Source organism: Berghia stephanieae, chromosome 2 (genome assembly GCF_034508935.2).
Source record: "Berghia stephanieae isolate SIO BIC M18660-M18661 chromosome 2, UCSD_Bste_1.3, whole genome shotgun sequence".
Classification (NCBI taxonomy): domain Eukaryota; kingdom Metazoa; phylum Mollusca; class Gastropoda; order Nudibranchia; family Aeolidiidae; genus Berghia; species Berghia stephanieae.
In genome coordinates, this window is record NC_088361.1 from 58,725,562 (window position 1) to 58,753,061 (window position 27,500).

The 27,500-nt window shown below is 37.8% G+C and overlaps 1 protein-coding gene across 3 annotated transcripts in view; it reads right to left on the reverse strand.

Annotated features, from left to right (window-relative positions):
* LOC144965232 (uncharacterized) overlaps positions 1-27,500 on the reverse strand; it is a 199,191-nt gene that overhangs the window by 110,640 nt on the left and 61,051 nt on the right. For all 3 annotated transcript variants that reach the window (XM_078900340.1, XM_078900342.1, XM_078900341.1), the window contains one exon: positions 22,590-23,462. In XM_078900340.1, coding sequence (XP_078756466.1) covers positions 22,590-23,326 — 737 coding nt within the window. In that variant the 5' untranslated portion in view covers positions 23,327-23,462. The remainder of the gene's footprint in view (positions 1-22,589; positions 23,463-27,500) is intronic.

Genomic DNA, 27,500 nt, shown 5'->3' on the forward strand with positions numbered 1-27,500 from the left:
TCGTCAATTAACCCAGTAAATCAATCTGGACGGATTGAAATGGACAATAAGTTTAATTCTATTCACAGATTGATCTTCTAACACACATCGCACTAGTTTATTTACAACAATATTGTACATAACAACGAGTTGCTAGACTTCCCCATGAATAATGAAGGCCAAATTGGAGTCAGTTTAACTACATTGATTACCCATATCATTATGAGGCGCCGATTAACGATATCTTTGACCTCACATTACTGCCCGTACTCGAAAAAAACACGTATTTAAAATTTTGCGATCGATTAAAATGACTCATCTTGGCAACAACAACAATAAAAAACCCCGTCTCAATCCTGAGACTTCGGCGTAGTCTTCGGAGTAGCAACTTGAACATTATGACAAACCCGTCAACTGGTGTTACTTTGACTCAAGGGGTGATTTTATCTTATTTTTGAGTATTCTCAGACTTGTTGCAGTCAGTTATTTCCCTTGCTAGCGGACTTGATTTCCTTTTAATTAAAAGAAATAAATGTGACAATTCTAAATATAAACTAATTTGTCCAAAACTTAAGACACAAAGTCACCACTAGAGGCAAAGTTATCCCATTACATATGACTTGCTAATGCAATGAATAAAACATTGTAAAACACATTGGATAATAGACCAATGGACATAATATGGAAATCCTACCCGTGATGCTTGCCGATTTACCACTAAAAGGCACAAAACTTGGTTAGCGAACTTTTAAACGCCTGGTAAACATTGTGCAACGCGGTTGTTTGTAGAACAAAATTGATTTCCATGCCCTCAACAAGACTCACAAAAACGCTCGTCTTTGCCCTTGATACTAGTTGGCAATTCTCCAAAGTAATATACGGTAAACAAAACAAAGAATGTCTGAAACGCGAAGGAATTAATATAAATTCATTAACACATTTTACTAAACCGAAGTTCCTTCCCTGAAATCCCAAAACAGATCTTGCCTGTAATGCTCAATAATATGAAGGATAAGAAGATTGTCAAATTACCTATTCGACTTAGATGTGTATGTCAGAAATGATGAGATTGCATATCAAAGATAAAAAAGGTAACCTTACATGCCACAACTTCAGTATGAAAGGTAAGTTTTGGTACTATGAAGCGTATTGAAAATCTTATGACTATGAAAACATGATAAAAATGTGAAAAACTAATATTCAGCGTTCACTATTAACATAATAGTGAAGTACAATCTGATGTCTAAATTTCTCTATTCTAAAGCATGGATGAAATTTTATTACGACCAGAGACAATTTCATCGATTCTGTTTACTTTTAATCAAGAGTCGAAAAATTGACTGGATCGACTCTCTCCACTAGTCATAAATTCATCCTGAATCAAACAAGATATGAAGTGAATAGAAAAGTGCCAGAAGACAATAGAGAATAAAAATTTTTTCGCGGCGGTGGTGGGGTTTGAACCTGCGACCTTATTGGTACGACAACTCCGCCTGGCAGGTGAGAGCGTGGCTCTACCGTGAGCTATCCACGAACACAAAAATATTCGTTTCAAACCCAAAGTCATTACTAGATCCCTCTCTCACCCACTTCTTGAGACCGCCGATTCGTTCGTACACCACCATCGCGAATAATTTTGACCAGCAGTTAAGCTTAATAGCCAATATTCTCAACACAAACATATAACATAGAAACGATTGAGACATTGAGTATGCTCCGGTGTATGGGGTGAATTTTTAATTCAGAAAAGTGAGTGGAGCAGGCACTTATGTTGGTAACAACAAGATATGAAGTGAATAGAAAAGTGCCAGAAGACAATAGAGAATAAAAATTTTTTCGCGGCGGTGGTGGGGTTTGAACCTGCGACCTTATTGGTACGACAACTCCGCCTGGCAGGTGAGAGCGTGGCTCTACCGTGTGAGCTATCCACGAACACAAAAATATTCGTTTCAAACCCAAAGTCATTACTAGATCCCTCTCTCACCCACTTCTTGAGACCGCCGATTCGTTCGTACACCACCATCGCGAATAATTTTGACCAGCAGTTAAGCTTAATAGCCAATATTCTCAACACAAACATATAACATAGAAACGATTGAGACATTGAGTATGCTCCGGTGTATGGGGTGAATTTTTAATTCAGAAAAGTGAGTGGAGCAGGCACTTATGTTGGTAACAACAAGATATGAAGTGAATAGAAAAGTGCCAGAAGACAATAGAGAATAAAAATTTTTTCGCGGCGGTGGTGGGGTTTGAACCTGCGACCTTATTGGTACGACAACTCCGCCTGGCAGGTGAGAGCGTGGCTCTACCGTGTGAGCTATCCACGAACACAAAAATATTCGTTTCAAACCCAAAGTCATTACTAGATCCCTCTCTCACCCACTTCTTGAGACCGCCGATTCGTTCGTACACCACCATCGCGAATAATTTTGACCAGCAGTTAAGCTTAATAGCCAATATTCTCAACACAAACATATAACATAGAAACGATTGAGACATTGAGTATGCTCCGGTGTATGGGGTGAATTTTTAATTCAGAAAAGTGAGTGGAGCAGGCACTTATGTTGGTAACAACAAGATATGAAGTGAATAGAAAAGTGCCAGAAGACAATAGAGAATAAAAATTTTTTCGCGGCGGTGGTGGGGTTTGAACCTGCGACCTTATTGGTACGACAACTCCGCCTGGCAGGTGAGAGCGTGGCTCTACCGTGTGAGCTATCCACGAACACAAAAATATTCGTTTCAAACCCAAAGTCATTACTAGATCCCTCTCTCACCCACTTCTTGAGACCGCCGATTCGTTCGTACACCACCATCGCGAATAATTTTGACCAGCAGTTAAGCTTAATAGCCAATATTCTCAACACAAACATATAACATAGAAACGATTGAGACATTGAGTATGCTCCGGTGTATGGGGTGAATTTTTAATTCAGAAAAGTGAGTGGAGCAGGCACTTATGTTGGTAACAACAAGATATGAAGTGAATAGAAAAGTGCCAGAAGACAATAGAGAATAAAAATTTTTTCGCGGCGGTGGTGGGGTTTGAACCTGCGACCTTATTGGTACGACAACTCCGCCTGGCAGGTGAGAGCGTGGCTCTACCGTGTGAGCTATCCACGAACACAAAAATATTCGTTTCAAACCCAAAGTCATTACTAGATCCCTCTCTCACCCACTTCGGCTTTGGGTTTGAAACGAATATTTTTGTGTTCGTGGATAGCTCACACGGTAGAGCCACGCTCTCACCTGCCAGGCGGAGTTGTCGTACCAATAAGGTCGCAGGTTCAAACCCCACCACCGCCGCGAAAAAATTTTTATTCTCTATTGTCTTCTGGCACTTTTCTATTCACTTCATATCTTGTTGTTACCAACATAAGTGCCTGCTCCACTCACTTTTCTGAATTAAAAATTCACCCCATACACCGGAGCATACTCAATGTCTCAATCGTTTCTATGTTATATGTTTGTGTTGAGAATATTGGCTATTAAGCTTAACTGCTGGTCAAAATTATTCGCGATGGTGGTGTACGAACGAATCGGCGGTCTCAAGAAGTGGGTGAGAGAGGGATCTAGTAATGACTTTGGGTTTGAAACGAATATTTTTGTGTTCGTGGATAGCTCACACGGTAGAGCCACGCTCTCACCTGCCAGGCGGAGTTGTCGTACCAATAAGGTCGCAGGTTCAAACCCCACCACCGCCGCGAAAAAATTTTTATTCTCTATTGTCTTCTGGCACTTTTCTATTCACTTCATATCTTGTTGTTACCAACATAAGTGCCTGCTCCACTCACTTTTCTGAATTAAAAATTCACCCCATACACCGGAGCATACTCAATGTCTCAATCGTTTCTATGTTATATGTTTGTGTTGAGAATATTGGCTATTAAGCTTAACTGCTGGTCAAAATTATTCGCGATGGTGGTGTACGAACGAATCGGCGGTCTCAAGAAGTGGGTGAGAGAGGGATCTAGTAATGACTTTGGGTTTGAAACGAATATTTTTGTGTTCGTGGATAGCTCACACGGTAGAGCCACGCTCTCACCTGCCAGGCGGAGTTGTCGTACCAATAAGGTCGCAGGTTCAAACCCCACCACCGCCGCGAAAAAATTTTTATTCTCTATTGTCTTCTGGCACTTTTCTATTCACTTCATATCTTGTTGTTACCAACATAAGTGCCTGCTCCACTCACTTTTCTGAATTAAAAATTCACCCCATACACCGGAGCATACTCAATGTCTCAATCGTTTCTATGTTATATGTTTGTGTTGAGAATATTGGCTATTAAGCTTAACTGCTGGTCAAAATTATTCGCGATGGTGGTGTACGAACGAATCGGCGGTCTCAAGAAGTGGGTGAGAGAGGGATCTAGTAATGACTTTGGGTTTGAAACGAATATTTTTGTGTTCGTGGATAGCTCACACGGTAGAGCCACGCTCTCACCTGCCAGGCGGAGTTGTCGTACCAATAAGGTGGCAGGTTCAAACCCCACCACCGCCGCGAAAAAATTTTTATTCTCTATTGTCTTCTGGCACTTTTCTATTCACTTCATATCTTGTTGTTACCAACATAAGTGCCTGCTCCACTCACTTTTCTGAATTAAAAATTCACCCCATACACCGGAGCATACTCAATGTCTCAATCGTTTCTATGTTATATGTTTGTGTTGAGAATATTGGCTATTAAGCTTAACTGCTGGTCAAAATTATTCGCGATGGTGGTGTACGAACGAATCGGCGGTCTCAAGAAGTGGGTGAGAGAGGGATCTAGTAATGACTTTGGGTTTGAAACGAATAGTTTTGTGTTCGTGGATAGCTCACACGGTAGAGCCACGCTCTCACCTGCCAGGCGGAGTTGTCGTACCAATAAGGTCGCAGGTTCAAACCCCACCACCGCCGCGAAAAAAATTTTTATTCTCTATTGTCTTCTGGCACTTTTCTATTCACTTCATATCTTGTTGTTACCAACATAAGTGCCTGCTCCACTCACTTTTCTGAATTAAAAATTCACCCCATACACCGGAGCATACTCAATGTCTCAATCGTTTCTATGTTATATGTTTGTGTTGAGAATATTGGCTATTAAGCTTAACTGCTGGTCAAAATTATTCGCGATGGTGGTGTACGAACGAATCGGCGGTCTCAAGAAGTGGGTGAGAGAGGGATCTAGTAATGACTTTGGGTTTGAAACGAATATTTTTGTGTTCGTGGATAGCTCACACGGTAGAGCCACGCTCTCACCTGCCAGGCGGAGTTGTCGTACCAATAAGGTCGCAGGTTCAAACCCCACCACCGCCGCGAAAAAAAATTTTTATTCTCTATTGTCTTCTGGCACTTTTCTATTCACTTCATATCTTGTTGTTACCAACATAAGTGCCTGCTCCACTCACTTTTCTGAATTAAAAAATCCTGAATCAAAGTAATATATCTAAACATTCACTATCATTTTGTCTTACCGGTTATAAACAAACATTTTAAAATTAATATTCTTATTTGAGCATTGACAACGAATAGACAGTGTAGTTCTATCAATTCTACGGATCGGATCTTCAGATGACAGGAATCGCCTGGTATACGATACTCCATTTCATATTCCCCTGTCTGTCCGTTTTGGGCGATGACAATCCCAATAGCGTCAAACAAATAATGTAGAAATTGATCCCAAGCACAGTAGGAGCCAATCTGCATCCATGTACATTCATGCGTAAGGGGATTTACCAGAGCAAGCAGAGGGATGTGCTGGTATTTCAAACACGCTGACATTAATTCCGATCTATTACAAAGATGCATTAGACTATATTTCAAATCATGAAGTGATTTAGGAGTTAGATAAATAAAAACCCCAGACAAAATCACGTATGAATAAACGAGAGAGAGAGAGAGAGAGAGAGAGAGAGAGAGAGAGGGAGAGAGAGAGAGAGAGAGAGAGAGAGGGGGGGATATCGATTTAAATGACCCTCACCTTGGCAAAAACTCTCAAACCTGGGGCCTTGCGAGGTTCCAGGTTTGAGATTTTTTTCCAAGATGAAGGTCAATTTAAAAAACCTTCAAATATCGATCGATTTTAATTACCCCCATCTGGAATATTTTTTATACCGTGTCTTTCCAGAGTACGACAGTTAACTGGTTAAAACACGGTTTGAATGAAATGTATAGTGACTGGGCTTAGTGAATTCGTAGGGGGACTTTAAATACAAAGATATGCAATTTTTGTATAACGTACTAATTCTATACTTGATAATTTGACACCTCGGATATTCTGAAAATTGTGTTTATTGGCTAAAAAACACCAATAAGAAAAACATAAAAGACATTAAAAGTATTTCTCCGTCACTACGAAACAGCTTTGGTAGATGTATACATATATGCAGGTCTGACATCCGAACCCACTCCACTCATGGGCCTAGTTATACATTGTTGTAATGGACAGTATTTTGCGTCATTTTTTTTTTTAGATTTCCATAACAACAATAAGACCATAAGGAATTAGGTTATCAGACCTGCAAATAAGGGCGCGTCAGCTTTGGTGGATTAAAAAGGGATATAACAAAATGGGAAGGAGAGTATATAGCGACTCAAATATAGACAAGAACCTTAACCTCCTCCACTGTCTGGTCGCATAATTTTTTAAAAGACTTTTTCGTTCTGTCATCGCACAGCTTCCAAAACGTTCCCTATTTCAATTTACTTGGGGAGATATAGATAGAACGAAGTTGACGTCACTCAGATCTTTGTTATTGTTTTTTGCCATCCATGTTTATGAGTAATTCTCACTAAACTGCATTAACCAGACTATAAACCCTCAAGATTACACATCTTTTTGTTGTTGGTCAGTTATATTTCCGGATGGCAATTTTGTGAGTTTCTTAGCCAAGCACAGCATCTATAGTTGATAAAATTCGTTGTGCAAGTCGTAATCCCATAGGTAATCAATCCCTTCACCATAGCAACCGTTTATAAGATTACCTTTAATCCATTTAAGAAAGGTCTAACCTAGAATGCATTGAAAACGGTGTTAAAAATTTAACCCATTTTAAATCCCACGATGCACGGGGAAATATTCAACAAGTATTACTCAATAATCAAGAAGTTAATGTTTAATGTGTAAAAAAATACTCCAGGAAAAAAGTGAATCAGAAAACAATTACAAAAGGACAATTTTGGGTTTATCCCTGATCTAAATTTAGACAAATGTTCAATTACACAAATCTATTACAGTTAAACATAGTTATAAAACATTTCCACGTTTTAAACACATTTTTATTTACGTGATTTTCATTTTATAGCGTTTCCGGGATGCGGAGTTGAGGCAAGTTGTAGCAATCGGAAAGACCGTTTAACATATTTAACAAGCAGTGAAATCAAATAGAAAGAGGAATAACACCATTACGACTGTAGCAAGTTGGAAAAGTCTGAAAAAAGCTTTCAACACAGCGATTTAGCAAGCTGTTTTGGAAAGGTCTAGCATAGTTCATTAGAAGGAGGAAACTGTCATGGTTTGGCCACAATGTGAGGCATGAAGGTTTGTGCAGAACGGTGATGGAGGGCACCCTTGATGGAGGAAGAAGAAGAGGAACACAAAGGAAAGTTTGGATGGACAATATCAAGGAATGGATAGGAATGAAGACGGAAGAACTCTTGGAGAAGGCCAACAAAAGAGAAGAATGGCGGAAAGTGGTGAGAGCTGCATCCCATGTATCCCCTGACGAGCATCAGATCATGAGATGAATGAATGAAATGAATGAACATGGTTCATGAGAACTGATTTTTAGTCATTGTAGACTCGATTGTTGATGACTCGGTTGGTAAATATTACAATCTAATAGCTCTATATAAGGCTATCATAGAGGGTTATTAGTGCAAACGGCTGAAAACAATCCTCAATATCTTATATCATACGATGGTGTTGAACTAATTACAACTCTTCAAATGATAAACGATTTCAATTCTAAAAACCGGATGAAACATATCCAGAAACATACTTCGCCGAGAGAACATAAACATTTCAGGATATGAAGCAATGAAAATATTTTAAATAGAAGGTGTAAAATGGAAAGTCCGCCGTAAAAAGCGATACTGTCAACAATTTGAAAGATACGGCCCGAAGCAATTGTGTGAAATGTGTTCAAAATTCTTTCCATCAAAGACGGTGGGAGAATTCGAGAAATCCTATCCGACACAATAGAGGAGTAAATATTTTATTTTGAGCTGTACAGACAGAAGAGTAGAAATACTTTTCAGTGGGAAGACTATTAGGAAATAAATCAGAATAAGAATGCTCGTTGAAAAGTCTGCTGCTATATAAACTGAGCGTCGATATAAACTGGTCAAAAAACTTAACCTTCAATAGTGACATAACAAGGTGTTACATTTATAATGCTGACTGTTGTGTGAAATCCAGTAAAATTCTATAAAAACTGTCTCTATCTGCATATTTATTAAACCTTTTCGTACCTTGGTCCAAGCTACAACACACACACACACACACACACACAGAGAGAGAGAGAGAGAGAGAGAGAGAGAGAGAGAGAGAGAGAGAGAGAGAGAGAGAGAGAGGGTGGGGGGGGGGGGAATCGACTGCTCAAAATTTATGAAAAATTAACATTGCTTTTTTTTCGTAAAAGCGGCGTATTTCTTTGTGGAAAAATAACATGACTTAATGCGGGGAAATATAAACGCTAATACACAAGAACACCTTTGAAAAAAATCCATTTTACTTAGCTAGCGCCACTTTACAAACTGTATTTTGATAACTACTAGCCCGTCAGACGCTGTCAGAAGCCAAATGCTGCTGGTATGGTATTCAATCAAGAGATAATGCAATGCACTGACTTTGTTCCAAATCCAAAGCCAAACAATATTATGCAAATATCACGATCAAAGAAGTGTCTTAAACCTCCTGGAATCCTGATTTATTCCGATCTCAGTATAGTATTGTGAACAGGAACAGATTCTTGTCGACCTTTGGACATGACGTGATTCAATTATAAAGCATTTATATCGCCATCATTTCACAGATGGGTGGACAACGATGTCAGGGAGCTCTGTAGCGTAATACAAAACGCCCACCTGACATGTTAATGAACAGACCTGCATATTTTTTTAAATATCTGACCAGTCATTATCATATTCAGACGTGATTGAGTAGCTGGTTTATTACCGTCATGTAAATAGGGTAGCAAGCAATTGTTGGTCCCCTTCGTTCCATAGAGAGAAAAAAAGATATTGATCTGATGGCCATAAAGAAAATATTTGTCATATAATATCCTCTCCATCCAGAAAACACCTTAAATAAGACAAAGAAAATTGCACATAGAAAAACCAGCTTTATACAATTTATAATATAACGATTAAACAATCTGGAATGACAAACAATTAAGTCTGGAAGTCTCGTTTTCGCTACCTTTCTGCCTTGAAAATTGATAAGTTTACGCTGCAGCTATCTCACATCGAATTGTAAACAAGCTCGGAGCCCGTCAAAAAGTGCAAATCATTGTATTTTAAAATTAAACAAGATTTTTATGTTAAAGAATATAGATTATCATCTTTACATGATGAAGTTTTAAAATAGCTCAAAAGCAATCTAGTGTATTGCTCGCCCTTCAAATCTTAATGCAAAACTAACATTCCTTTAACTCTTAACAGACGGGGTTTGGTTTCATTTTCGATTTTTAAATGGTGTTAGGTAAACGTATAATCGATTCCGCTGGTGTAAGATAAATGAATCTTCTCTTATCATCTTCGCGGGGCGAAGATGGCAAGCTCGTCTACAGGTCGAAGTGGCTGCCATACTATGGGGGGAAAAAAACATCTTTTAAAATTTGGCCAGAAACTCGTCCTTCAAATATCGATCGATTAAAATGACTCATCTTGGCAACAACAAAAAAAAAAAAACAACAAACCCTCTGAAACCTGAGACTTCGGCGTAGTCTTCGGCGTAGCATTATGACAAACCCGTCAAATGGTGTTACTTTGACTCTAGGCGTGACTTTATCTCAACTAGTTTGGAGTATTTTTGAGTATTCTCTGACTTGTTGCAGTCAGTTATTTACCTTGTTAGCGGACTTGATTTTCTTTTAATTAAAGGAAATAACTGTTACAAATCTAAATATAAACTAATTTGTCCAAATCTGAAGACACAAAGTCATCACTAGAGGCAAAGTTATCCCATTACATTTGGCTTGCTAATGCAATGAATAAAACACTGTAAAACACATTGGATAATAAACTTCGCAAAGCCCCAGGTTTGAGAGGGTTTGTTTTTTTTTTTTGCCAAGATGAGGGTCATTTAAATCGGTCGATATTGGAAGGACGAGTTTTCTTGCCAAATTTTAAAATATGGGTTTGTCCAAAGTCCGGCAATCCTGGGTCCTACAAACTGACATTAGAGGCAACATTTTCATTCACGATCTAGTTACCACAATAATATTATTATCAATCCATCAAAACAACCCTATTGTGCCAACAGTAAACGCTCACTATGCACAACAATAACATTACTGGATGTAAATGATGCTCATTATCATCCCTTAGTTTTCGTAGTGCACTCACAAAAGACCTTTTTTTTCATTTTACCGCCAGAAACCTTTTATTTCATGAATCGATAATTTAAGTGGACCTTAACTTATCGAAGGACCTTAGAACTGATGCTTCGTTGAGCTATCCCATTTGAAAGTTTTTTGGAGAGTTGAGTGTTATCTTTTTTGTTCATTATTTGAAGTAAAAGTTGTTGTTTTGTTTTTGATTGGGGGGTGAGGGGGCAAAATGAAAAAAAAATGTGTTCTGTTTACGACTGTGTCGTCATTGGTTTGTTTTTTAACGGCACTACCGTCGCTCCATCGGATGACATCAGATTTTCTTGCTTGTATATTTGCATGTCTGTTTGTTTTTATATTGGAATGTCACTGTTTTTATATTGGAATGTCACATAATTTGCAAAATTGTGTTTCATCTTGGCATTAAATCATGAATTTTGTAATTTAAACATTTAGGTTCAGAGTCCCTTTCTCTCTCTCTCTCTCTCTCTCTCTCTCTCTCTCTCTCTCTCTCTCTCTCTCTCTCTCTCTCTCTCTCTCTCTCTCTCTCTCTAACTCTATTAATTATCTATATGTATGTATGTAAGTATGTATGTATGTATGTATGTATGTATGTATGTATGTATGTATGTATGTATGTATGTATGTATGTATGTATATATGTATGTATGTGTGTGTATGTATGTATGTATGTATGTATGTATGTATGTATGTATGTATGTATGTATGTATGTATGTATGTATGTATGTATGCATGCATGCATGTATGTATGCATGTATGTATGTATGTATGTATGCATGTATGCATGTATGTATGTATGTATGCATGTATGTATGTATGTATGTATGTATGTATGTATGTATGTATGTATGTATGTATATACATGCATGCATGCATGTAAGTATTATATAGCTAGGAACGTAGACAAGTAGGTAGGTAGGTATTTATGATGTAAAGATGGATGGATGGATGGATGGATGGATTGATGGATAGTTTACGGATGGAATAAAGCATATGAGACTTCACGAAGTAGCTTTTATTTAAACTATCGGTTATGAGATTCTTCACATGATAGGAATTACAGGATGAGTAAAGCCAGAATGAGTAAAGACATAGCGGATATTGTACAAAACAAGAGAGAGCGAGAGAGAGAGAGAGAGAGAGAGAGAGAGAGAGAAAGAGAAAGAGGGGGTGGGGACTGAGAGGGGGGGGGGTATCCTCTTAACATTGCTTAACCAATAATTGATTGACTAATTATCACAAAAACAGAATTGATTATTTCCATTGACATGAGGGAAAGGTAATGATAACTTTTGCATTGTTAACAGAAAGTCAATTCCACTACGAGAGTAGTTTCACAGAGGAGAGGGTGTATTACTCTTACTGTAACAACTTACAATTATTTATAAACCCTAATCTTGATTAAATATGGGCACCTCAACGGGAAATCAATAGTTACACACAAAAAATATCCTGTGGGAATGTTAATAAAATTAGTCCGAATGTTGAAATTCCCAGATGAAAAGCAAACAGAATAAATCCTAAGAAAACAGGAATAAACAACTAGAGAGGTCTGCTCCCCCTGCCCCCTCCTTCAAGACGTGACACCCGCCCCCCCCCCCCTTCAACCCACACACACACAAAAGTAACGACCATTTTTTAAAAAATCCACGTCTGCCTAATTCTTTTTAAGTGTGATATTGTGAAAAAGACTTTTTAATACAGATCCTTTCAAAATTGGAGTGAAGATTCAAGCTCACAAACTTAAATAACATCATTAAATTTAGCTAAGCTGTTTAAACTTTAATCTTAATAATCAACATTACCTCATTTCGTATTGATGGAATGCTATGCAGTATAATCCTCACCAATTCTGTCCGCCAAAATATTGTAACCGACACACACAAAAAATACGTGTGTCTTGTACGTTTAGATTCTAGATAGAATTTATTGAGAACCAATCAGCTGTCTGGCTGTCTAAAAAGAATAACAAAGATCTTAGTGACGTAAACACCAGTCATTCTATAAATTCCTTTCAAGAAAAAAATAAGGGACAAAAATTAATAAAAGAAAAAGCAACGTAAGGGAATAATTATTTACAAGCCGTGAGCGTCCTGGAGACGCGATGTGACCTCAGCCACCCATACACGGTTGTACTTTGGAAATAGCAGCCCAAGGGGTTGAACTTATCAGAAGGCCGAGCCCCTATTGAGACATTGAGGCGACAGTGGACAGAGCTTATACAAAAAAAAATTGTGAAAAATAGTAGTTTATGACATTAATTAACAAGCAAGTCACAGTTGAGGTGTGTTAGGGAGGAAAAACTGTTGATACCAGAATCAATAATATAATATTATACCAGCAAGCTTGAAAAACTCACGGAAAGGCCACATGGAAAATGAACTGTTTTCAATGTCACAGTTTAATGATGTTGTGCTCACCTATATTATTTGACTTAGAATGTTATGTTTTGAATTTGAAAATGCTGATTTGTGAGCTTGCAACGGTAACATGATCAACATTTGCAAAACTATGGCTTATTCCCATTCGGACACTAGGAAAATACAAAATTTATCGTCGTTCATTTTTAAAATGTGAAAATAAAGAAAACACAATGTTTATTAGAAATGGAAAAGAAGAAAAAAAATGGTCAGGGTGACATAAACCGGCAAGACATCTCTTTTTTTTCCTTCTTATTTTGACCCCCAAAAATATCATATAAAAAGGGCTCCGGTTTGAGACTTTTTGATAAAAGTATTTTGTTAATGTACAGCAGCTATTAGACAATACAACTAAAGGAGAGAATGGTTGGGGAAACGAAATAAAATGAGAGATTAAAGCAGAAAACTATAAGGTGAAGGGGAAGGAGGATTAGAGAAAACAAGGATAACGAGGTTAAGAGAAAACGTAACGTTGTGATCAAATCCACCCAGGATCCCAGACCAATTTACAGTCTGACGAGAATGCCACAGAACAGGGCCTAGAGGGAACGCTTGTAACTTACATCTAAAAGACATCTCAGTCTCTTATAAATAAACCACAATTACTTTATTGTAACCTGTAATAAAGGTCAGCGAATAGATGGGAGATGAGGGAGTTTTTTTTTCCTATTGTTTTTTTTAATCCCTTTTTTTTTTTGTATTTTTTCCCCTTTGGTTTGGGTTTTTAAATTAGGTTTTTTTTAAAAATGATTTCGTTGGTTTTTAAATTGTTTCAAATTTCTGCTTCTTTGCTCATTTTCTTTTAAGTGTTTTCTTTTTTTTTTTAGTTGTTTTTCTTCTTTCACAAAATTTTCCCCCTTTTATTTTCTGGTTGTTTGTTTTTTTGTTTGTTTTTTGTTTGTTTTTTTTTTTTTTCATTTTATGTTATTTGCAATTCGTTTCTACTTTCTGTGGGAACTTGGTTCGGACTTTCCTTTCAGTTTGAACCTCACTCTCACTCACCCACTCAATCCCATGACCAGTTGACCGTTGGGGGGACATGCAGGATGCACACTTCACAACCTTACGTCATTCGCCACGGTCTCTGGTCTTTTCCAGTAGACTATTGAGATTCAGGCCTGTCTACTTTTTGATATTGTCTTGCCATAGTTTATTCTGTCTTCCTCTTCACCTCAGTCCCCCTACAGTGACCTGCATAGATTATCATGGCGTGTCCGAACCATGACAATATCCTTCTTTTGACAATTGACAACAGTGGTTCCTGTCCTCCTGCCCAGTCCTCTACCTCTTACTAAAATATCTTTAGTAGTCCTGTGCTCCAAATAAGGAACTCTCAGGATTTTCCGATAGCTCTTATTTTGAATAGCACAGATTCGCTTTTCTAGATCTGCTGTGAGTGTCCATGTTTCGCAGCCATAGAGAAGGATGGACAGTACCAGCAATCTTTATAATTTCAACTTAACTCCAAAATGAATTATTGTTCTGTAGTTATTGTATTGTCTTAAATTGCTTTTTTTTTTAGGTAGCAGTAGAATTAGTGATTGTATCCAATCTATTGTCCTGGAGTGTTGTTGGTTAATGATTTTCTGACATAGAATAATTAGAGTATTTGTTGTTTCTTCTCCTCCTATCTTTATTAGTTCCGCTGGAAGGTTATCTATGTCAGAGGCTTTGCCTAATTCGAGATGTCCGCTGGTATTTCCAAGTCATCCCCTAGTATTGTTGGTGTGTCTTCACTAGGTTCAAAATTTGTAGGGAGTTCTGGACGATTTGTGTTTGAATCCGAGTTATAGAGTTTCACCACAGTATTCTGTCCATCTCGCCTTTACTTCGTCTTGTTTTGTTAGCAGGACACCGTTTTTATCTTAAATAGCTATTGCTTGTCTGTTTTCAGTGAGTATTTTAAGGGTGATGTATGCATTTTGAGGTTCCCGCTCCTCATTCCAATGTCGATATTGGTGCACTGGTCGTTATCTATTTTTGTTTTACTTTGCTCATGCTTTTTCTGCCTTCATCATTGGCCTGCTGATATTGTTTCCTAGTCTTATCGTTCTGGTATTTATGGTTTTTCAATTCTCTTCTCTTGTCATACAAATCTAGGACTTCATTGGTTACCCATGGGTTGGTTTTCCTACATTTGTGGCCTATAATTTTTTTCTGCTGATGAGAGTTTCCGATAATGTGTCAATGTCGCTATCAATCAAATTCAAGGCTGCAAATTTACCACCGACCTCTGCCTGAAATATTTATGCGATGTTAGGATCTTTCAATTTTTCTACATCAAAACGAATTCTGACGTTTTTGACCGTGCGTTTGGTCTTCAACTTGAGTTTAAAGGTGCACAGTACAAGATCATGATCACTTCCTATGTCGGCTCCAGGGTATGTTCTTGTTTTGGTTTTATTTATGTTGGATTTTAAGCGTTGCGATGTGAGATGTAGTCAATTTGATTATGATTTGTGCCACCAGGAGAGTGCAAGGTCGTGGTTCGTGATGGTTTATGTGGGTGTAATGTGTTTAAAAGGGTCATTTTGTGGGCTTTGGCAAATTCTAGAATACTTAATCCTCTACCGGTCGTAGGACCTATCCCAAAGAAAAGTGCTTGCCCAGTTGGTGTATGCATCGATTCCTACTTTTGTATTCCAGTCACCCTGTAGTATTAATACGTCTTTACTCGGCGCCTGCGCCTATGTTGTTTCCAAACGTTCATAGAATTTCTCCTCATCGCTATAGTCAGAAGTTGGGACTTATGCCTGTATGATCGTTAGGTTATGAGGGCGTGCTGCAATTCTGATTGATATCAATCTGCTTGGTATTGGTGTGCATTCAATTACCGCGTTAATCTATTCTTTCTTTACTATGAAAGCTACACCATGTTGGTGGAGTGTGTCATCTCCAGAATACCATATCTTATGTCCGTCTGTAGTTGTTGTCTCGTCAATCCCCGTCCATCGCACGTCACACAAACCTATAATGTTCCATCTGTATTTCACAAGTTCTTGTGTTAATTATGTTAGTTTTCCCGTTGCGTAGAGGGTTCTAACGTTCAGGGCTTCTATGGTAACTCCCGTACTTGGTAGTTTGAAAGATGTCGTGGCTTCAGTAGCTGACTTATCTCTACCACACTGGGGTTTGGCAGCGGTGAAGGCGGTCGTTGTTGACCCCGGCCTCGACCGATCCCTATGTTGCTTTGGTTGTGTCTGTTTTTCATGTCCTTTCAGTGTGCTCGAATAACTTGGTGGTGTCTATCTCCTCTCCGGGTTGGATCCGAACAGTTGTCTCCACCACTCTCAATAGGTAATTGCCAGTTGGATGCTTCTATGTGTCGTGAGTTCGAACCGCCAATTTACAGAAATTCACAGATAACAACTTACTCACTTAGAGAATCCATCTTCTTATTTTGTTTAATTTTTATTTATTTTTTTGTCCTTAATCTTTTTTTTTTTATTCTTTCTTTTTTTTTAAAATGTGGCCTAGCGTTCAATCACGTGAACATTGGCTAGAATCGATATGGTACTGACTTGTGTGACAGCTCAGAAAGAAAACTATCCCTAAATCCAGACAAGAAACCCCATCACTCTTACAGTATGTTGACAATCAACAGACGGTTCCTTGGCATAGGTCAAACTTCAACTTATTTTTTATTATTACCACGACTGAATTTTTTAATATGTATTAGCCAATTCGACAATATGGTGTAACAAAAAAAAAATGTTCCTCCTAGGGTTGTATGGAAAATCGATAATTAGAGATATGGATACAACTGCAATGCCGAAAAATAGATGAATTACAGTCTAATATGGGGGGGGGGGGGGGGGAGAAGGAGGGAGGGTTACTACCCCCCTCTCCCTCTCTCTTTCTCTCTATCTCTCCCTCTCTCTCTCTCTCTCTGGTCTAAAAAAATATCAATACTGGCCGTATGAGGTCTTGGCCTGATACAGAGCAACCAAAGTCCAGTGAAGAGGATTGATGCTATACGTTCAGGTAAAATACTCACAACATCCGCTACCCGGATATAACATACCAAAACAAAAAACTATGTGTCACCTTTAACGTTTATAGTCTTATTGATATACTTTAGTGAGGAGTAAAACCAAAATGTTTGTCTAAAAACAACAACAAAAGGCTGATTGAAGTCAATTTCGTTCCTTCTATAAGAACGTTTGCTGGAAGTTGTAGCTAAGTTCCGCTTAGTAAGTATTAGGTCAATTCCATTGTCACTTCGAGTCGTCTTCCGTTATACCACCTACAGATAAAACGACAGGAGACTTCATCCACCCTTCTTTGGCTAAAAAAAAAAAAAGAAAAAAAAAAAAGAAATAGATGAGTCTTTCAATCCCTCGAAGGGGCGGGGCGATGTCACCGACTACTCGAAACTGGAGGAGATGTTGCCAGGCTTTTCCAACAGCGAGAGGAGACATTGAGTGGCAGCCAGAGTCACCAGCGACCAATCGGGTTCGGTCGAGAACCTGCTTTTAACGGCACGCTCACTTCATCAGTGGGGGCTTGCCACCTGTCCAACATGTATCCGTTGTGGTAAAGAGTTCGAAACCGCAGTACATCTAGTTGTGACGAAGCTTCCGGACGGGTGTGGTAATAAGTTTGCGTCTTGGATAGATCTTCATAATATAGTAGTGTGAGCACCATTAGAAGCTACTGCCAAGTGCTAATTAGCTTAAGAAAACTGGTGGTTAAACAGGCCGGGGTGAGGATTAACCACAGTATTGTTGATTAATCAAAGGATGTAGGATCGAAACGAGAGACCTGGCGCTATCCAAACATACCATGATAGTAAGAGGTATGCGATTTGATTACCAGTCTAGGTGTACATTTATTTTGAGTCACTTAAAAAAAAAATCTATTTATAGACGGAGGGCCAGTTTGCAAGTTATTTAAAGAAGAAGAAAAAACAAGAAAAAAACTAGGTGCGATATGAGCGTAGGGTGGCTACAATATTTAAGGATTGATAAGGTTCTGAAATAAGCGGAAATGAAATGACTGTGAGAAAAAGGGCAATTCTCGAGCAAAGAGGTAAAAAATAAAAATTTAAAAAAAAAAGGGGGGGGGGGGACTTCAAGGACTATTGCGTGAATGAGTATCAAGATATAGCAAAGTGTAGAGAGTGCTATTATTTATGCTGTGCGTAAAATGCTCACAACATCCGCCAGTCGGATATAACGTAACAAACACACAAAAACGATATGTAACCTTGAGCGTATTTGGCCTGACTAATTTAATTTAGTGAGAACTAATAATTAAAATGTATGTCTATAAACAATAACAGAGAGCTGAATGACGTCTGCTTCTTTCCTTCTATAAAAAGGGTACAGTACCTTTGACACAACTTGTACTTTATGACAAAGGGATGTTTGTGAGGGGCCCAAAGCGTCCATCACGTAGTATTATTTATGAGGTACATTTAGATTCAATTTTTGTTTTATTTTAATTCGAATTGTAAGAGGTAATATAAAAATTCAATTTGAGAATTGTCTCATCCCAACATTATAGCATTTTTTATACGATTGGCCATACCAATTGGTTCAAAATGGCGTCTTGAGAAACAGATGAAGAACTGAGCATAACTGAATGGGCATGATCTATATTAACTTTTCATGTGCTCGAGGTCATTGGTCACATTGCAAAATGTGCTCAAAGTGACCTACATAGTGAAAAGTGTTCACAGATTTTGAACTATCTAGCATTACAATTGGTCATTGTGTTCAGCTTGACACATGGGTATGTTTACAACTTTCATAAACAAAGCAGCGTGTTTACATTTGTTCAGAAATGTCCAATCATTGGACAGCAATCAGTCACGTGATTGATGACTCGGTTGGACGAAAACATGAATATAGATTGCTCCCATTGATGAGATGCGTCATCTTTATTCCTTATAATATAAAACAGTACACACTGTGTAACTCACAAACTACTGGAAGGAACGAAATTTACGTCACCCAGCTCTTTGTTATTGTTTTAGACAGTCATTTTGGTGATCAGTTCTCACTAAATTATATCAACCAGACTATAAAAGTTCAAGGTTACACAACGTTTTGTGTTGGTACGTTATATCCGGCTGGCGGATGTTTTGAGTATTTTACCAATAATACTTACATTAAGGCCTTTTATTGAAATATTGAAATAAAATTGAATGCCAAAGAATAAATAAGGTAAAAAAAAATAAACAAACCACAAAACCTTATCAATTCGAAATCGTATCGCAAAAAGTGATTTTCGATCTTTCATGTGGATGATCAACAAATAATTATTGTTGTATCATTCATTACCCATAATCCCTGGTCTGATTATATTTGATAAGAAGTTTTATTACGATTAAGTGATCGCTTTTCATTCATCAGTTGTTTTTATAGATTTTGCCGTGAAAACGAAACGAGACAATGATTCGATAGAATCATTTTTCATTTTATCCACCTTCCATCTTATCTAAAATTTCATTATTTTCCGCTAACGCTATCCCTTATAAGGACACCATAAATTTCAGTCGATTACACAAGTACACAACATTGAATGAATCATTTCCCTGTAGACGCTTCATTTTCAAACGCTTATTATTTATTTATTCTTTTTTATTATTATTTGTTTATTTGTTTGTTTCACTATTTTTTTAACCATTAGATTGATATGAGATGGGAATCTAGAGATCGGGATGTTAACTCACTCAACCCTAACCCCGAATATATCCGTAGTTTAACCGGGTTACGTTTACCCCATGCCTATTTATTACATTTTCATGAGACAAATTATAGGCGTAGTATCAAAGCTATTTTTTTAAATTTTTGTATGGTAATGATAGTTGAATAAAGCTACCTATGCACATGCTAATTTTAAATACAGTTTTTTTCCAATTTCGAAGAGTAGCAAAATCTTTAGGATTGAGTGAGTTAAGCAGGTGTTGATATTGTTTCTCATTTATTTCTATGACAGTTTGGAAAGTGGTTTTCTACTAGTCTACTTTGATTCATGGGGCCCGAGGGTGCAAATTGGGTCAGTTTGGGTGAAACTTATCAACTTTTGAAAGGGACTGTTTTTGATCAATTAATTCATTCCTTATTTCTTTTCAACCCATATTTTTTGCTGAATGAATAATTTGAACCAGTAAAAAATGCAATTCGAAAACCCCTACCCAACGTTAGTGATTGATAAATATTGCGTCTTTCTCAAAACTGTCATCTAATCAACATAAATATTTGTTGGGACTTGACCATTTAAAACGTTTTTAATGCTAGAGCTTTGAAATTTGGAACCACAATAGCTGATATGATACTAAAAATAGATGCCTACTTTGATTTTATTTATATTGATTAATTTTGGGGTAAAACATATGTTTAAAAAAATAATGTCAAAAAAGTGAGGACATTTTATTCATCTTTCAAAAGAAATAATAATTTAAGCATCTGAGATTGGATATTTATAAAATTAAGTTACCAGCTATTTACAACAATGCTTAAACTTTATATAACAACTTTAAAAATCAAAATCAAAGAAGAATTAATAAAATGGTGGAGTCCCAAACAACTGGATTGTTTTCCAAGATGATCCCCATTTCCATGGCAACGAAGAGATTTTAGATTTTCAATTATTTTTTTTTTTACCCAAATTTTTTTTCTTCAAGATACCTGAAAAACATATTGATGCTTGATCAAATTATAGTCAATTAAGATGTTTGTATTTTAAGTATCGACCCCCCTTAAAAACAAGTCTTTGAAGAATGTAGATACCATTTTCTTATGCGATGGGGAGCACAGACTACTATCCTGTGTTATCTGTGGTGGGGAGGTGGTCTCTTATATCTATGAATACATCAAATTCCGTGAAACATTGCTTCTTCAACAATGAGAATGTGTTTGACACTTTAATACATATCTTGATACGGTAAAATAGGACATATTTTTAGTTTAAAGCTATCAGATGCATGAAGCCAAGAGTTTTTCCCAGTCTTTTAATGATTAAAAATGTCTTGCAGATTTGGAAAAAAAAGTTTGTTTGACCCCGTATCCCAATCATTTTAGTTGGATATCGATAGAGACCTGAAGAAGGGGACAAATCTGACGCGCTCAAGAGACGGACGCACTATTGATTGACAGAATATTTAAAACATTTTGGCCAAAAGAAAAGCAACATTTACTTTATATTCTATCCATAAATTAAATTGATTCAGTACTGATTAAAAATTCTTAAACATTTGACACGTTGAGGGTAATTTAAACCGAACGTATTATAGTTTTTGAGAGAAAGAGAGTGAAAGACACACACACGCACACACACACACATACACACACACACACACACACACAGAGAGAGAGAGAGAGAGAGAGAGAGAGAAAGAGAGAGAGAGAGAGTGAGAGAGAATTTTGGGATTTTTTCGTATTGCTCTACAAAAATATTAATATTTCATAGTCCAAAACCAAGTCAATAAATGCAAAACTGAGACCAATACGTAAAACAATAGTTTATGTAAGGAAACATACTCAGGGCAGTGAAATTGGAATTTTATGTTATGCACTTTATATACAAAATATTACAAATAAAAAAACACAAGAACTTTGAGAAAAAATATACGAATATATTATTATACTACGGGTACGTGTATATGCAAAGTTTGGTATTTTTATTTCAAAGCCCTTCTCATCTTTCTTTCCTGTGGATCCTTTGGCATTTTATACGAAATCTATCTGGCAGCCCTGTTTCTCTATTCTATCTAGTCACGCCACTAATATGAGGCCATATCATTCCCTGGTACTTTGGTAATCACGATTGGTTAACGAGCTTATCAAATGAGTGTAATTATTTAGAAGACGGATGACTTAGCGAAGACAGAACATTATTGTATACGACTAGACGAAATGACCACGACGCTAATTACTAGCCATCGAGGTTATTGCTAATCAAGCCACTCAAATCTGTGTGCTGAAGCCTGTTGAAGAGTAGTAAAATTATGACAGATTTTTTATCAAAGTAGCGGGCTGTCTAGACTAGCCTAGCCTCTTGTAGAGATACATTGATATAACAACAAACAACTTGAGCTTTTATATAGAGCAAATATCCACTAAACGTGCTCAAGGCGCTTTACAGCGGGTCCCTAGCCAACAGCAACATTTAACATGTAGGTTGAAACATGACGCCTGTTAGGCGATTTTACAATTTTTCCGACAGAGACAATGCTGTTAACGGCCAGGTAATAATTATGCACCTTAGTACGGGGAGAGAATGTGAGTAAAGAGCCTTTTCCAAGGACTCAACTATGCGCCGCTCAGAACGGGACTCGAACCCAGGACCTTCCGACCCGAAGGCGAGTGTCATACCAGAAGACCACATAACCACACTCAACTAAAGTCAATTAAAGATATAACAATGGCTGATTAGGACTCAATCCGACTGCAGGACACGCTGAGAACAACAATAACAACACCATGCGTTTTATAGGGGGGGGGGGGGGTCTTTTTACTAATAAAGATGGGTTTCACACTGACGTGAGTAAAGATGACTTGAACTGAATGCATGGAAAATTGGTTCTGCACCCCGGTTAGTGGATCAATGCATCTTTGTAAAGAGCATCGACAGTGGAGAAATGAATAATACATAAATCATGAAGTAAATTATATCTACTCACCAGAAAGGCAAAATGATGACTGTCACCTGTACGATGGAGTGAAATATATATCCTCTTAGGTCTTTGGGGTAGTCCGGGCCGCACTGGGATGTGCCAGATTTGTAAATGACTCTATTGAGACCCTTTACAGTCATCGTGGCGCAGACAGCACCCCATATCCAGGCCGCCACCATCATTGTCACTATGTGACGAAGCTGGATCGGGTTGTTGAGGGGCCGGCATATAGAAAAATACTTGTTAACTCCGATGTACATGAGAGTGTGGATGGATGTTATCAGACACATTCCGTTCATCCACCCATTCAACGAGCAGATATCTTCTGAAAACACCCAACGTCCTTCAACAAGAGTGGTGATAGAAAATGGGATGACCATAAATCCCACTAGAAAATCGGCGATGGCTAAATTTACCAAAAATAGATTGGTTCTAGTGCGCATGCCTCTATGACGGTAGATGACAGTGAGCACCATCGCATTTCCAACAAGAGCCAGAAAGGCTGATATAGATAAGATGGTCGCCATGATAACGGAAAACTCGAAACTCCAAGGGTTTTCGTACTCATCCTCTTCCGTGATGGCACTGTTGCTAAAGTTTCCTTTTCCATGCGGGGAGTAGTGATAGGTTGCGTTAGCATTGGATCCATAATCCGACCTCTGGGACGAGATGGAGTTTGTCGGGCTACTGGAACTGTAAGTGTGAGAGATTGGAGCTCGAACGGATGATAAGCCACCTGCCATTACAAAGACAGGGTACGTTATGAATTCACTAGGGTTGTTATTGTAGTTTACTCTTTCACATAGTACAGATTCTTAAAGGGGGTTTCTGCATTAGTATGTTTAGTAGACGGCGAGATCATCTTTTCCTTGGTGGTATCTGAAGAAAAAGACATGAGGGGAGGGGAGAATAAGAAAGTCATATTAATTTCTAATGAAAATAGATAAATGATTCAACCAAACCTGTCAATACCCGCCATCACCATACAGAAATGTGAGTGATTCAGAGAGGCCAGGTGCCTTGGTATCTCCGTTGATAGAATATGTGACGAGCTATTTTCACTTACTCGGTCGTGCTGACAACACGGACACCGGTATTTGCAAAAGGAAATTTACCAATTAATTAAAACACTTAAAACATGGGCAGTCTTCTTCTTCTTCAATTAAGCCCAATGTCAATATAAAACTGTTCCCTATTCCGCTTAAAGGGATTATCAGCATGGACTGGTCAAAATATCGCAAACCTACCTATTGTTAACGGAACGTTATTTCTTACCCCTCGCGGCTTTATCCACCTGTTCATTTGTCTGCATATCTACTGCATATTGTTTCTCCTGCAAGGCCAGGTGCGCTTATGTCCCAGGTTCGCGTCTTTATCAGTCAATCCCTCTCAGAACTAGCGGTCTCACACGCTAAAACATCCAGAGAAAAATCAGTTCTCAAATTTCAAACTTGCAAAAAGTTTATAACTATCTCTCGGTTGAAGGCCCTTGGCTGCCCAGAAGGTCCCTAGAACCCAAGACCATTCCCTGCACCCTAGAAATAGTCCAGGCCATACCACTGCACAGGGCATCTCAAGAGGATTGTCAACTAGCATCAACCAAGCCTGGTTTGGAAGTCTTCAAGAACTGCAAATTGAGATCGATAGCGGCTGGATTAAAGATAAATTAACAACCCCATGGCACATGATTAAAATTAAATAAATTAATTAATTATAAATTAGATCCACTCAAATAGAGTCCTTCTTCCTGTGATAAAATAAATACAGGATTAATAGTTTGAAGTGTAAAATATTCATCATCCATAATCTTCATTCTACCTTACACTTATTCTCTCTATCTTTTCGTGTAACAATCTAATTAAACTTTTATAAAGAATTGTTATTATTGTATTGGGTGTTACTATTGTTTTGACTCGCTTGTTATTATTAAAATTAGTTATAAGGGACCGTAGGCTATTCTTAATCAACCCTAGATTAAACCTGAGACTTTTGTGGTGGAGGTTGAGTGATGCAGCTGGTAACGATAGCCATACCGCGCATACTAGGTTCGAACCCAGACCATCGAGTTTATCATTTGGACTCGAACCCACTTCAAACTCAAAACTTTGCCACAGAGTATTCGATTCACATGCACACGTACGGGGTTCGAATCAGAGCAAAGTTGGGGTTTTTTCTGACCCCTTTTGTCCACGTGACAGGGACCAGGTTGAGCAGTCTGTGTAAGATCTCTTAGTAACATAAAGACTCGCTTTGCGATAAATAACCGCCTTATTAGGGAAGTAAACTATTGTTACTGTCCGTTTTAAACAACAGAAACTGGTATGAATTCCGGGTCCTTGGCGTTTTTGTTTGTGAAAGACTGCATTTTACTGAAAATCATGAAGCACTATGCAAGGATCATATCAGAAAAACTTTAGTAAATACATATGACACTTATGACTGTTCGCAGTTTGTTAAAACAATAATATGACGAACAAAGTGAGATCCAACCATTTTGTCATTGTGATCACAAAGCTACTGGAACCTTTGCACTATGAAATGCAAAAAATGAATTAAAAAAAAGAAGAGAACTAAAGGTTTAACAACAAAACAAAAACGTTTCTTTTCTATTCTTTAAAAAAAACCGATTTAATTTGATATTCCTTTCCGTTTTAGTTCAATGTATTTTGTCATTGTACAACGCAGAGTTAAAGAAAATTGGATTGTCGAATCTTAAAGCTGAAAAAAAACAACTTTGTCTATGACCCCCCCCCCCCCCCCCCCCCAATTTTTGTAAAAGACAAACCCAAAAGCATAAAGCCTGTCGCTGCGAGATAAAGATGGCGCGCGTAGTTAATGTGCCATTGATTGATGAATCTTAAATATAAAAAGAAGGATCACATACGGTGTTCCATTGGGGTATTTATTTTTCTTTTGCTGATACGATCGTTAATTTCTACGTCCTGGCATATTTGGTGATCTAAATCGTTGCAAAGACCTCTTTTGCGGCCTGTTCTGTTTGAAAAACAGCAAATATTGTGATGTCACATGAAGACAATTTACAAGACAGGACAAACGTTATTAACACAAACTGACACTACCTTCAATCTAAATATATTCAAATAACAATCAAAAAAGGAATTAGATAATAAAAAGATACAAAAACAAAAATCCAATATAGCATGGACATATCAAATGATTGATTCCATCCTGTTACATTCAAAGCGGATGGCAAAACATTATCAACGAAACGCGTGAAATCTGAGATGTCAAATTGGAGGGCCATTATCGTGCTATTTGATATTCCCATCCATGATAAATCTTTTCCAATAATAAAAGATTAATATCAGAAATGAGATTGAAAGAGGCTGATTCGCCTTAAAATTCAAGATCTGGCAATATAAATGATAATGAAAATGATAACGATTATGATAATGACGCCCATGTAGGATGCTTTGACCAGCATTATTTAATTTATCATATTGCATTCATTTTTAATTTTGCCACGATGATGATGATCATCGTCGTCATTATCATCATCATCATCGTCATCATCATCATCATCATCATCATCATCATCACTTTCATCAAAGTAATTATCACCATCACCATCATCACAACCACCAACACACCACAACTACCACCATCGTCATCACCACAACGACAACCACCACCACCACCACACCACCATCATCATCATCATCACCATCATCATCATCACAACCACCACCACCACTACCACCATCGTCATCACCACAACCACAACCACAACCACCATCACCACTACCACCACCACCACCACCACCACCATCATCATCATCATCATCATCATCATCATCACTACCACATCATCATCATCATCATCATCATCATCATCATCATCATCATCATCATCATCATCATCATTACCATCACCACCAACATCGTCAACATTCTCTTAGTTGAGAATAGACCTTTAGCATTACTGCTCACATGTCACGGCCAGGTCGAGTTGTTCGTATCAGTAAGGTCTAGGGTTCGATCCCCCATCGCCGCGAATTTTTTATTCTCTATTGTCTTCTGGCACTTTTCTACTCACTTCATGTTCTGTTATTATGTAATGGAAATACTCTCAAACCAACGCAAAATGTTATCTAGCCCAACAATATTAAAACAAACCCATAATTGCGTTTAGTTACTAGAGATGATGCACGTAATACCCACAGCAAAAAACGTGTGCGTTACTTCATAGCCTCCGTCGAGGTTCAACATTTTCTGGTAATCTCCTATTTCCACTAATTTTAATTTTACTTAAATTAACTGCTGTTTTCTGGAAGACGGGACCTCCCTATGTGAGCCTCATTTTGGCAAAAACTCTCAATGCCTCGAGAGATCCCAAGTTTGAGAGTGTTTGCAAAGATGAGGGTCATTTAAATCGATCATTGTTTGAAAGACGATCTTTCTGGCCAAAATTTTTTTAAGGAGTGTTTCCAGTGAACAGTGTACGGCAGTAAACTAGTTAATCTTCTAGCCAAAGCGTTTTGCACCCTATTCGTGAAAAGATGATTCCATAAAATGTCAAAAACGCCAACTTCCGTAACACAAAAAGGTCATTGTACAGAATAAAGCGATAAACCGGAAACTTGTTCTCTGCTCAACGACAGTCTGAAGAAGTCCAATTCCCAGTTAAAGCTTCGCATATCCGTCAAAGATAAGGTCTTCTGTTGAGGTAATTGTATTTTAGGTTTGTTTTGTTTTGGTTGTTTGTTTTTTGGGTTTTTTTTGGTTGTATTTGTGTATGTGTGTGTGTGGTGCTTTGTGTGTGTGTGGGGAGGGGGGGGGGTCGCTTCTTTTTGTTTTGTTTGTTTTTTATTCTGTTTTCTTTTCTATCTTATCTTTTTATTTCTTTTTTTTTATTTGGGGGGGGGGGGCGCGTACTTAATCTATCTTATGTTTATC